Source organism: Nerophis lumbriciformis, linkage group LG23 (genome assembly GCF_033978685.3).
Source record: "Nerophis lumbriciformis linkage group LG23, RoL_Nlum_v2.1, whole genome shotgun sequence".
Taxonomy (NCBI): Eukaryota; Metazoa; Chordata; class Actinopteri; order Syngnathiformes; family Syngnathidae; genus Nerophis; species Nerophis lumbriciformis.
In genome coordinates this window covers 6,148,371-6,160,862 of record NC_084570.2, presented here as the reverse complement: position 1 = coordinate 6,160,862, position 12,492 = coordinate 6,148,371, and the positions used below count along the sequence as shown (strand labels likewise).

General features: G+C 42.0%; 1 protein-coding gene across 3 annotated transcripts in view; it reads right to left on the bottom strand.

The window, feature by feature from the left end:
* Nucleotides 1-12,492, bottom strand: part of unc80 (unc-80 homolog (C. elegans)) — a 111,754-nt gene that overhangs the window by 18,295 nt on the left and 80,967 nt on the right. For all 3 annotated transcript variants that reach the window (XM_061985282.1, XM_061985283.1, XM_061985284.1), the window contains 12 exons: nucleotides 11,555-11,656; nucleotides 11,307-11,487; nucleotides 10,975-11,240; nucleotides 10,767-10,901; nucleotides 10,553-10,691; nucleotides 10,400-10,496; nucleotides 10,166-10,336; nucleotides 8,699-8,791; nucleotides 8,408-8,626; nucleotides 7,025-7,255; nucleotides 3,891-4,014; nucleotides 3,677-3,802 (listed from right to left, as the gene is read on the bottom strand). In XM_061985282.1, the coding sequence (XP_061841266.1) occupies nucleotides 3,677-3,802; nucleotides 3,891-4,014; nucleotides 7,025-7,255; nucleotides 8,408-8,626; nucleotides 8,699-8,791; nucleotides 10,166-10,336; nucleotides 10,400-10,496; nucleotides 10,553-10,691; nucleotides 10,767-10,901; nucleotides 10,975-11,240; nucleotides 11,307-11,487; nucleotides 11,555-11,656 (1,884 nt within the window). The remainder of the gene's footprint in view (nucleotides 1-3,676; nucleotides 3,803-3,890; nucleotides 4,015-7,024; nucleotides 7,256-8,407; nucleotides 8,627-8,698; nucleotides 8,792-10,165; nucleotides 10,337-10,399; nucleotides 10,497-10,552; nucleotides 10,692-10,766; nucleotides 10,902-10,974; nucleotides 11,241-11,306; nucleotides 11,488-11,554; nucleotides 11,657-12,492) is intronic.

Below are 12,492 nucleotides of genomic sequence, written 5' to 3'. Positions count from 1 at the left end.
ATCATAACTCTCTCTCTCTCTCTCTCTGTCTCTGCCCCTCCCTCACCAATGCTGCTGCGCGCACAATTTGTTTTGTTTTTAACCCCTTCTTAACCCTGAACGTACATTGAAAATACACGCAACCCTGACAGCTCCGCAAAAGAGGACATGTCCGGTGAAAAGAGGACGTATGGTCAGTCTATCGTAGCCTGTTAGCTGCTAGCATGCCGTGTGTTGTGCCTCGGTGTGCATTGTTTACACAACGTGCGTCATGCTACTTAATATGTTCGTGTGGAAACTCGTTTGGTACACCTCCGAACCGAACAGGAACCCCCGTACCGAAACGGTTCAATACAAATACACGTACCGTTACACCCCTAAGCTCAATGCAAAAAAGTAAAATCTTGAAGGATAAAATTGACAATAAAACAAGATAATTTTGAAATGATAAATACACTTAATGGAATATACGTAGATAATGGCAATAATCAAATGTGCTATTAACAGGAAATGTATTATCAGTAATATATAAAGTAATAATGGCTCTAAATGCCTTAAATATAATCATACTACTGTTCTAGTCTTGTCCCGATACCAATATATTGGTACCGGTACCAAAATGTATTTCGATACTTTACGACCTTTTCTAAATAAAGGGGACCACAAAAAATTGCATTATTGGCTTTATTTTAACAAAAAAATCTTAGAGTACATTAAACATATGTTTCTTATTGCAAGTTTGTCCTTAAATAAAATAGTGAACATACTAGACAACTTGTCTTTTAGTAGTAAGTAAGCAAACAAAGGCTCCTAATTAGTCTGCTGACATATGCAGTAACATATTGTGTCATTTTCCATTCTATTATGTTGTCAAAATTATTAAGTGGTAGAAAATGAATTATTAATCTACTTGTTCATTTACTGTTAATATCTGCTTGCTTTCTCTGTTAAAATGTAATAATCACTTGTTCTTCTGTTTGGATGCTTTACATTAGTTTTGGATGATTCCACAAATTTGGGTACCAATCTGATACCAAGTAGTTACAGGATCATACATTGGTCATATTCAAAGTCCTCATGTGTCCAGGGACATATTTCCTGAGTTTATAAACATAATATAAATTTGAAAAAAAAAGACGAAAAAAGTTTTTGTGATGCTAAAAAAATATCGATGTAATCATAGTAGTATCGACTAGATACGCTCTTGTACTTGGTATCATTACAGCGGATGTTAGGTGAAGATCCACCAATGGCGGGGTCTGGGGCACCGGTACTTTCTAGAAGGGTATAGTACCGAATATGATTCATTAGTATCGTGGTACTATACTAATACTGGTATACCCGACAATGCCTATACTGTTCTATTAAAATGACTATTAATAATAGGTTTTGTCTATGATATTAACACTATATTAATGTGAGTAGTACATTTTCATACTACTAAAAAAGGTATTTTTTAAGTAGTATAAAAGTATACTTCTGGCCTCTTTAAGACAAATATTGTACTTTTGAGAAAACATTCTTAAAAAATGGTATGGTACATACAAGTACTTGGACTAAGCCCGAACTAAGTACAGTGTTGCATCAATTTTTCTGAGTAATCCGTTCCAAAATGTCCGACAAGTACTTAATCAAACAAAAACCAAAGCAAAAAATATTAAGTTAAAGTTAAAGTACCAATGATTGTCACACACACACTAGGTGTGGTGAAATTTGTCCTCTGCATTTGACCCATCCCCTTGTTCACCCCCTGGGAGGTGAGGGGAGCAGTGGGCAGCAGCAGTGCCTTGCCCGGGAATCATTTTTGGTGATTTAACCCCCAATTCCAACCCTTGATGCTGAGTGCCAAGCAGGGAGGTAACGGGTCCCATTTTTATAGTCTTTGTTACGACTCGGCCGGGGTTTGAACTCACAACCTACCGATCTCAGGGCGGACACTCTAACCACTAGGCCACTGAGTAGGTATTATTATATTATACTATATATATTATATTATATTATATATATTGTACATCCAATTAATTTGTTCCAGGCACCAAAACACATTTTATCAAATAATTATAGTTTTTACGTTTTAAAAACAATGTAAAATACATATAAATGAATGAAATTTTGGACTCTTGCAGATAAAGACGTCTGTGAGAGGAAGGAGGGAAGGTGACGCCCCCTTCATACTTTGCAATGATTTATTTTTTTAATTCAATAGTGTTTCTCATCTTCTTCATCAAAGTGCTGTCACGTGCAACTTCTTTTGGCCCTATGGTTGTCATGATCCACGTGACAGCTTAAACTTTGTTCTTCCGTTTCCTGTGTTTTGCATCATTTTCATTCCAGCGCTCTTATTTTCTTGTTTTGTACTGTGTTGTTTACATTCCCTGCTACTTTACCTCCGGTTAGAAGAATGGTTTTCTCAACTGCTTCCTGATTAACTATCAGGAGACACACCTGTCAAGTAGGAAGCTTTTTATGCCATCGCTGTCCCGTTTCGTTGCTTTTTGTCGGAGTATCGTATAGTTGTCGTGTGCTTCCTCGTATCTAGTTAAAGGACCTTCTTACATACACATTGCATGCTTCCTCTGCATCCTGGGGTCATGCCGCAAGCAACGCTGCCACCCCGTGACAGTGGTAGATTATTTTGTTAGAATAATTATGTGTAAGTTATCACACAACTTTAATATGCTTAAAGTCCGTTGCTATAGTTATTAGCTATTGTGCTCAAGCTGTACTTTTTCTATCTGTGCAAGGACAAAACTTCTTGTCTGAGGGGTGGCCTCAGCCGCAGATGTTATCTTTGTTTTAGCCCGCTAACAGCCAAGGACTTCAAGGACCTCAACGAAGATAAGACGACAGCATGCAGACGAAGCAGAGACAAGGCGAAATCACAAGGCCCCCAGCACATTCCGTCACGTATTGTGCGTACTGGAGCTGCTTTGCATGATATGTGTGACCACTCCTTTTAGAGGCGGCCTCAGTGATGTTGATTGTGGAACTCCTGAATAAATAGAGGGACGCGGGAGCTGTACCTTAGAGCGTAGGGCGAGACTGTGACTAAGTGTGCAGCGCCATGCGTTCTCCTCATGAGCTAAATTGAACTCTGTCTCCGCATGATTCCTTGCTTCTTCTCTGAATAATAGATGTCATCAGTGTTTGAACCTGACATTTGTACAATACAAAATCACACTGTCTTAAAACCTATTATACTGACATTCAAAGTTACGCAATGCGCTTGAACGCCTCATCTGTTGACCAGCGCTTGATAGATGATAGATGGAGACAGACAAAGTGCAGTTGTTCACGGTTTTGTGTGTGTTCTATGACCGAATAAAAAACACACACATATAATGAGCATATTAAAGGACTACCTGGATGGAATTGGTCTATAAAGTCCCAACTCTATAACCACTATCCATTCTTCACAGAGACCGAGTCACCAAAGCGTAGGATTCTTTGTTTGGGCACTTGATTTTACGAAATTATTTGCGAGCAAATGTTTTGTTGTACGATGACCGAGACTTATGTAAACCGGGGCATTTTCGCCGAAAAAAAAAAATTATATGAAAAGTCGGGCGTATGTTGTCATTGAAGAAGATGGAAGACATTACTATTTCAAATGCCTATTATCAGGTAATAGTTGTAGTCGGTTCATTTTGATGGAGCAGGACAAAAATACGCTCACATCTGTATAATGAAGGCCTACCTGGATTTGCAAGGCGACCAACCGGACCACAGCTGTACTGAAGGGAAGTGGTGGGGAGAGGTAAGGGCTGAGGTGGAGTAGAGGTAAGCCATCTGCAACACTGGAAGGGCCGACCACGCCCATCACCTGCCACCATCAAACACACACACACACAAAACGAATACTTAGAAGCAACCAACAAAACGGACAAGTGCCACTTGGTCAATTCCCCCACCAGGTTTACGCAGACGTTAATGAGCGAGCGGAGGTGAGGAAGGAAGGAGATAATGGGCTGCCGCTGCAGAGTCAGGCAGATGCCCTCAATCAGGTTGCTGGCCGCCTCCCACTCTACCTGTCTCCTGAAAAACCACAGAACCCAAACAGCGCGGGCCGCCACCATCCCCCACCACACACAGTCAGAACACGTAAAGGCTGACAGGTGATTTTCATCAATTCCCTTTCTTAAACATGACCTCAAGTCAATCAAAATTCACACTGGCAGCAAATACTGAAAAGCTCACGAACGTAGCATACAGTGCAGCAACAGGCCCAAAGTCTGGGTCTAGTCTCAGTCATGGAACTATACTTTTACAAGATTGTGCTGTTCCGCTACATTCATGATGTACCTGCCAATGGTGCTACGCTACGGATTTGAAATACTGTATCTCAAATCAGCCCCGCCCATTGAAATAAATTGATACCAATTTAATCCATGCTCGTCCCTCCCAAAACAACAAAACTTTAACATGTAAAATGCATTTAAAAACTTTGATAAGAAGTAATGTTTGAAAAAGATTACTAAGGTAGTTTTATGAAATAATGTAATACCATTGTTCAGCATTTACCTTGGGGGGCAGTCTTTTCTAGGTGTCTCATACACATACTTGCCAACCTTGAGACATCCGAATTTGGGAGATGGAGGGGTGGGGGGTTGAGGTGCAGGCAGCATACCCCTTCCCTTTCGAGCTGTCCTGGATGAAATGACATTTTTTTCTCCAATCATTTTGGAACTTGCAAGCGTATTTCTTCTTCTTACTCGTCGTCGCCATGACTCTTCTTAGTTCTTCTGCTTCGTCTCCTTCTTGTTGTGTGTGCAGTTGTGCACTGAGCTCCAAAAGCCGTAGATCAGTAGTATAACCGAGAGAATCCGGTCATTTTCAAAATAAAAAATAGTTTTCAAAATAAAACATCGTTCGGGCTCAGATAATTAATAAAAAGGAAATAACTAATTATTTATTGTGCGGACCGGTACCAATCGATCCACGGACCGGTACCGGGCCGCCGACCCGGGGGTTGGGGACCACTCTCATAGATGTTATTGTAGCGTCCCGGAAGAGTTAGTGCTGCAAGGGGTTCTGGGTATTTGTTCTGTTGTGTTTATGTTGTGTTACGGTGCGGATGTTCTCCCAAAATATGTTTGTCATTCTTGTTTGGTGTGGTTTCACAGTGTGGCGCATATTAGTAACAGTGTTAAAGTTGTTTATATGGCCACCCTCAGTGTGACATGTATGGCTGTTGATCGATCAATCAATCAATGTTTATTTATATAGCCCTAAGTATGCCTTGTATTCACGTGTGTGTGTGTGTGTGTGCTTAAAATTAACGTTATCATTCAACCAATCAAAAGATCAAACAACGTGTCAGCATTTCTTGACATCTTTGAGTAAAGACCATTATTAAACCTGTCCAACGCTACATTATTATGTGACTGGGCCGGCACGCTGTTTATATGGAGGAAAAGTGGACGACTGGACAGCATGCGGCTGTAAAGGGGTGAAGGTTTCAGGTGAGAGAGGACACTAAAGGCAGTGCCTTTAAGGCACGCCCCCAATATTGTTGTCCGGGCGGAAATCAGGAGAAATTCGGGAGAAATTTGGGAGAATGGTTGCCCCGGGAGATTTAAGGGAGGGGCACTGAAATTCGGGAGTCTGCCGGGAAAATCGGGAGGGTTGGCAAGTATGCTCATACAGGCTGCTTCTCCGTCGAGTAGCAATAAGAACTAGGAAATTGTTGTTTATGTTGCACACGGACGTCTTTGAGTGACGGACTGCAGAAGTTAGAGTTGATAACAAGCGATATGTATATCTGTGAACCAAAGTTTTTTGAGGTAGAAATAGACAAAACGGACTGAAACACGTCAAACACAGCATCTGCAGCTTGTCCATATTTTTACGGGTAAATATCAGTCGTTTGGAAATTTTGGACCGCATGCTGTGGTTTGTGTGATGAGGACTGACTGCCTCGACTCGTCAGCTAACCGGTAGCATTAACTTTCTTAGTTCCAGTGGTTGGAGGGCAGGATTGTGTCAATCTCTAGCTGTGGGCTGTGGACAAATACTACTTCAACTTAAAATCAAATTGTGCTCTCACTTTACCGTCGGCACAACAAAAATACAAGAGAGCTCATATCTTAAAATACCAATACGTTTAGGTACCACTGGGCCAAGACCAAGAAGTGCTCATCTTTTTTTATGTTTATCGGTAAAAAAAAAAAAGATTTTCCATGACCACTGAGAAAAGATGAAAAAATAATAAAATTGTATTCTTATGATTAGACTACCGTATTTTTCGGACTATAAGTCAGTTTGTTTCATAGTTTGGCCGGGGGTGCGACTTATACTCAGGAGTGACTTATGTGTGAAATTATTAACACATTACCGTAAAATATCAAATAATATAATTTAGCTCATTCACGTAAGAGACTAGACGTATAAGATTTCATGGGATTTAGCGATTAGGAGTGACAGATTGTTTGGTAAACGTATAGCATGTTCTATATGTTATAGTTATTTGAATGACTCTTACCATAATATGTTACATTAACATACCAGGCACGTTCTCAGTTGGTTATTTATGCCTCATATAACGTACACTTATTCAGCCTGTTGTTCACTATTCTTTATTTATTTTAAATTGCCTTTCAAATGTCTATTCTTGGTGTTGGGTTTTATCAAATAAATTTCCCCATAAAATGCAACTTATATATGTTTTTTTCCTTCTTTATTATGCATTTTCGGCCGCTGCGACTTATACTCCAGAGCGACTTATACTCCGAAAAATACGGTAGTTTATTAGATTGCATAGATAATTTTGTATTTTCAATTATTAGTCCATGTGGTGTTTTGCATTTATGGGATCGTGATCTAAACTAAATCCAAATAAAGTTTCATGTCAGAAGACTTGACCCTGCTGGCGACCCACATGTGCTCGCACAAATACAAAGCACAGCAATGCATATGAGACAGCATCCACGGTGGCAGCGCGACAGGACAGTGCCAAGAAGCCGCAAATCGACTGTACACACCACGGCACTGGCACAGCACGATACACTCACGTGAAGACAGAGAGAAGAAGTAGGATTTAACAGACCTGGTGCATAGTGCCTGAGGGCGAGCGCACCTGAGCGTGGGCATCTTGTGGATCTTGTTGAACATGCGGTCCAGCCTCTTTAGGATGAGGATGAGAGCGGGGCGTACGGCCTCAGAGGACCAGTCGGTGATAGGCAGCATCTCCATGATGTAGCGGCGCAGGCCTCGGCTCTCCATGGTCAGGGTGTCGTAGGGTGCCAGCTTTAGTAATGCGTGGGCGATCTCCGCGAGTCTGGAGCACACACAAACAAAGTGCACTGCAAAAACTGAAATCTAAGTAAGATGAAATATCTCAAATAAGGGTGATATTTGCTTATTTTCTGTCTGATAAGATAATTCTTCTCACTAAGCAGATTTTATGTTAGAGTGTTTTACTTGTTTTAAGGGTTTTGGTCCTAAATGATCTCAGTAACATATTACAGCTTGTTGCTGAGATTTTATGACCTATATTGAGTAAATCATGCTTGAAACTAGAATATCAACTGTTGCAAAGCTGTGTCATCAACACTCACAAGTATAAAACTATTTTTTTAAAGTAATCATTTCTTATTTCAAGCATGAAAAAAAAAATCATGACTTTGACACAATTTTGTCTCATAATTAAAACAGATGACAGCCAAATGGACTTTGCTGTTTTATTTTCAATGAAACAATAGAAACTACGTACTCATATAGTAGTACAGTTGGCACAGTACAGTAAACTGACAGTTAATATTTAAACATTTAACATGTGACATTTCTAACAATTTTGAACAGAAATAGTTCATGCACATTCAGATGAATTCTTCAAAATTACAATTAAACATTTTTGGGCCGGGCTGTATATATGCGCACTAATTGACTGAAAGAGCGCGCACTTGGCGCGATGATGTCATGTTATCGATGGAAAAATGCATTTTTAGAGAAAATGATTTGCCTGAGCGGCTAGGAGACCCCGAGAGTAACAAGCGGTTGCCTTGTTGCCTTTCCATTAAGAATAATAAATTAGTTTTTAGTATAAGTTTGCTGGTTTCAAGAAATGTAATGCCAAGCGCATATCATTATGTCAAGATAATGGCACTAGCATTTACTTAATTTAAGAACATTTTCAACATATTGAGCAAAAATATTCTTTTTTTCTACCAAACAAAGTGCACTTGTTATTAGTGAGAATATACTTATTTCAAGGTATTTTTGGGTTCATTGAAGTTAGCTAATTTTACTTGTTTCGGAAAGTCTTGACAAGCCAAATTTTCTTGTTCTATTGGCAGATAATTTTGCTTAGTTCAAATAAAATACCCCTCATTTTTGTATTTTTTTTTCTTCTTGTTTTTGAACACTGACTTTTTGCAGTGTGAACTTCAGCAAATAAGTGAAAAGTTGCAAGATCTCATTGTTCGGTCACCTCATGTGGGACTTGATGTCAAGCAGCTCCAGCGCCGTCACCCGAGGCTCACCGGCTACATTCTGCAAGATCTTCAGACGTGGCCCGCAGTGTTTGTAGAATTCGGTACAGATGTTCAGCAGGGACTCTCGCGGCCGGCGGAACTCCTCTCTGGCCATGCGCTCGTCCAGCTCCTCCCTCGGCATGCCCTGGCCCTCCTCCAGCAAGTGGATGTTGTCCCTAAGCGTCACATGTTAATGCAAGACCTCCTTCATGGAAGGCTCATTCAAAAACAAAGAAACGTCTTTAAACCTCGTGTTGACGCCTCCTGACATGGCATGGTTGGCAGTGGTACCTCCTTTATGGCCCTGATCACAGCGAGATATCTGCGGCGCCGTCATGGGTCTGCAAAACAGGCGCGATAATATGAACTGTTAAGTAGCCAAAAATCCTGCAAAAGTCTAGACCAGATCTGGGCAAATTAAGGCCCGGGGGCCACATGCGGCCCGTTAAGGGTTTCAATCTGGCCCGCCGGACATTCCCAAATATTATTTTAGATGTTTAAGATGGAAAGTGTAGCTGCCATTATGATGTGCAGTCATGTTTTCAAATGACCGTAAGTCTTCAACTATAGTAAGTCTTTCAATGCTTGGAATCTGCGCTTTTGCATGATATTTTAGTGACTAGTGTTGCCCTGATACCAAGATTATTTCGATACTTTTCGGTACTTTTCCATACTTTTCTAAATAAAGGGGACCAGAAAAAATTGCAATATTGGCTTTATTTTAACCAAAAATCTTACGGTGTGGCGGACCGGTACTTTTCAGAGGCGGTATGGTACCGAATATGATTCATTAGTATTGCGGTACTATACTAATACCCGTATACCGTACAACCCTACTAGTCACTATGGAGTCATACCAAAGACTATAAAAATGGGACCCATTACCTCCCTGCTTGGCACTCAGCATCAAGGGTTGGAATTGGGGATTAAATCACCAAAATGATTCCCGGGCGCGGCCACCGCTGCTGCCCACTGCTCCCCTCACCTCCCAGAGGGTGATCAAGGGTGATGGGTCAAATGCAGAGAATAATTTCGCCACACCTAGTGTGTGTGTGACAATCATTGGTACTTTAACTTTTTAACTTTAATCTACGTCACAGCAGGTCAGACGAGGCACCAAGCAGTGTGGGTGGGGAGCGTTTCCTCATAGTGTTTCCAGAGCCTGAAATGTGGGTGTCAGGGACAGACGCGGAAGGACATTTTTACAAGAAAGTTCTAAAACTTAGTGATGTATCAGATATATCATATTGTAGATGTTTTTTTACCCTTCACGTTCATATTTCGCTGTGTTTTTTGCATTTGGCTTGATTGTAAAAAATGTGGATGGAGAGGGGGTGTGACGTTCATATGTTGTCAATATTCAGTGTTTTATCCTTCATAGTTAATATTGTAACATTCTTTATTTTCATGTACATTCTAGGTGTCTCATTCAGTAAAAAAATGTAAAATGTTATTCCGTTTTAAGGGGTGTGACGTTCATATGTTCTCAATATTCAGGGTTTTATTATTCATAGAATTTTTTTTTAATTCCATTTCGTTTTAAAGGCGGTCTGTCATAACATTTTTAGCATTCAATCAGACTTTATTGTGAGGTTTTGTATTAGTTTTCCTAAAAATAGGTATACCGGCCCCCAGACACCTTTTTTTCTCTAAATTTGGCCCCCCAAGTCAAAATAGTTGCCCAGGCCTGGTCTAGACAGACATACGAGCCGCACCTTGTAAGGGTTTCTGAGCTGTAGAGCAAAGCCTGCAGGGATGTAGCCAGTGCAGCAATGGCTGCGATTTCGTCTCGGGCAGCTGATGCTGACTCCATTGTCACCGTGTTGCTCTTTAGCTTTTGGAGGAAACACGGGACCAAGGCCTCCAGCACCATAAGCATCTGGAAACTAGCCAGAGGACATGCAAATGAGTCAAAGGACAATGGATAAAGAAAACATTCCACAACTTACCTTCTGAAGGATTCGGGTGCGTAGGCTGCCACGGTGACACACAGCTTTATGGCTTCACTGATAGAAAAGGCCAAGTCCTCATTGCCATAACAGAAATCTGCAAGAGATTTGAGTCACTGCTGATCATCTGCAAGTTCAGGTTCAAGAGCTCACCTAAAGAGCGGAGTGGTTTCTCAGCCTTGACCAGCTCGAGTGCGTCCAAGGCATCCTGTGTCTCACCCTCCAGAGAGACCAGCAGGTCGAACAGACACTGGGCTGACACTCCCTTTGAAAGGCCGCTACTGGTGCTGGTCTGGGTCACAAAGGTTTTTGTTGGCAACTGTACATTTACAAGAGTACAGGAACAAACAGCATCGAGTGGTCTTACAGTAAATTCGAGCAGAGGCGCCACACTGGCGAACAGCTGCAGGACGAAGGGCTTGCGGTGGAGGATGTAGAACTGTCGACAGCAGAACTCGATGCCTTGTCTGAGTAAAGGGTTGCCCTCGTAGTCTGCATAAACCTGCCTCAACAAGAAGTACACGCAAGAGCCCTGAGTTTTGTCGGCAAAACTCCTCGTGCTCAACTCGACGCACCTGCAGCATGGTCGGCAGGATCCATTGATAGCCGCTCAGTGAAAAAAGGTGGTTGAAGTGCACGGCTGTGTTGATGGCGGTCGCAGTGTGCTGCCGGAGAAGGGCGCTGTCCTCCGGGTGTAGCAGCAGCGCCCCGTTGAAGACGTTGAGGTACAGCATCATCTCGTCACCCCACGGGTACTCGCTGGGCATGCCCAGGAACATCTCCTCAAGGAGCTTGATCCACAGTACCTTGTGGAGAGTGTCTAACCCAAACAGCTCCTTACCTAGAGGAAAAAGTGAGGCATATTAAAAATGCTCTGTATTGTGGCGCACACGTGAGTCGGACAAACCCTGCGGCTCGTTGAACAGCGAGAACTCCGCATCAATAGCCGTCCTCGGGAAGGACGGCAGGCGGAGCAGGTCTTCCTGGAGCAGTGAGACGTGGGACTGCCTGTGCACGGCGGGCATGTGCTGCGTGAGGGAGATGAGGAAGAGCACACGGCCGACCTCCTCCAATTTGCGGGAGAAGACCTGAAAGAGACAAAAAGAATAAGAGGAACCGGAGGGCATCTTTTTTTCACGATGATCCCAACTGAACCTGTTTCTGGATCAGCTCCTGTCCTTTTTCTGGCAGCATGTGGACAAGGTTGAGCTGAGGAGAGACTGACCTCCTAAACGGGTAGATGTCCCTTACATATGTCTGTAGTAGGTAAACTTGTATATTAGTGCAGAAACCCAACAAATCCTAATGAGGGACATCATCTGAGATTAGAGATGTCCGATAATGGCTTTTTTGCCGATATCCGATATTCCGATATTGTCCAACTCTTAATTACCGATTCCGATATCAACCGATACAGATATATAGTCGTGGAATTAACACATTATTATGCCTAATTTTGTTGTGATGCCCCGCTGGATGCATTAAACAATGTAACTTTACCATTAACGTGGACCCTGACTTAAAGAAGTTGAAAAACGTATTCGGGTGTTACCATTTAGTGGTCAATTGTACGAAATATGTACTGTACTGTGCAATCCACTAATACAAGTTTCAATCAATCAATCAAAAACAAGGTTTTCCAAACTAAGAGAACAACTTCAACTCCAGTTATAGAAAAAGGTGCCAACATGGCACTGCCATATTTATTATTGAAGTCACAAAGAGCATTTTTTTTTTTAACATGCCTCAAAACAGCTTGAAATTTGGGACATGCTCTCCCTGAGATAATCCCGATACCCATTACAACTATGGGAAATACTATACTTTGACTTTCACAAAGTGCCATCCATCCATCCATTTTCTACCGCTTAGTCCCTTCGGGGTCACGGGGGGTGCTGGAGCCTATCTCAGCTACAATCGGGCGGAAGGCGGTGTACACCCTGGACAAGTCGCCACCTCATCGCAGGGCCAACACAAATAGACAGACAACATTCACACTCACATTTCCACACTAGGGCCAATTTAGTGTTGCCAATCAACCTATCCTCAGGTGCATGTCTTTGGAGGTGGGAGGAAGCCGGAGTACTTGGAGG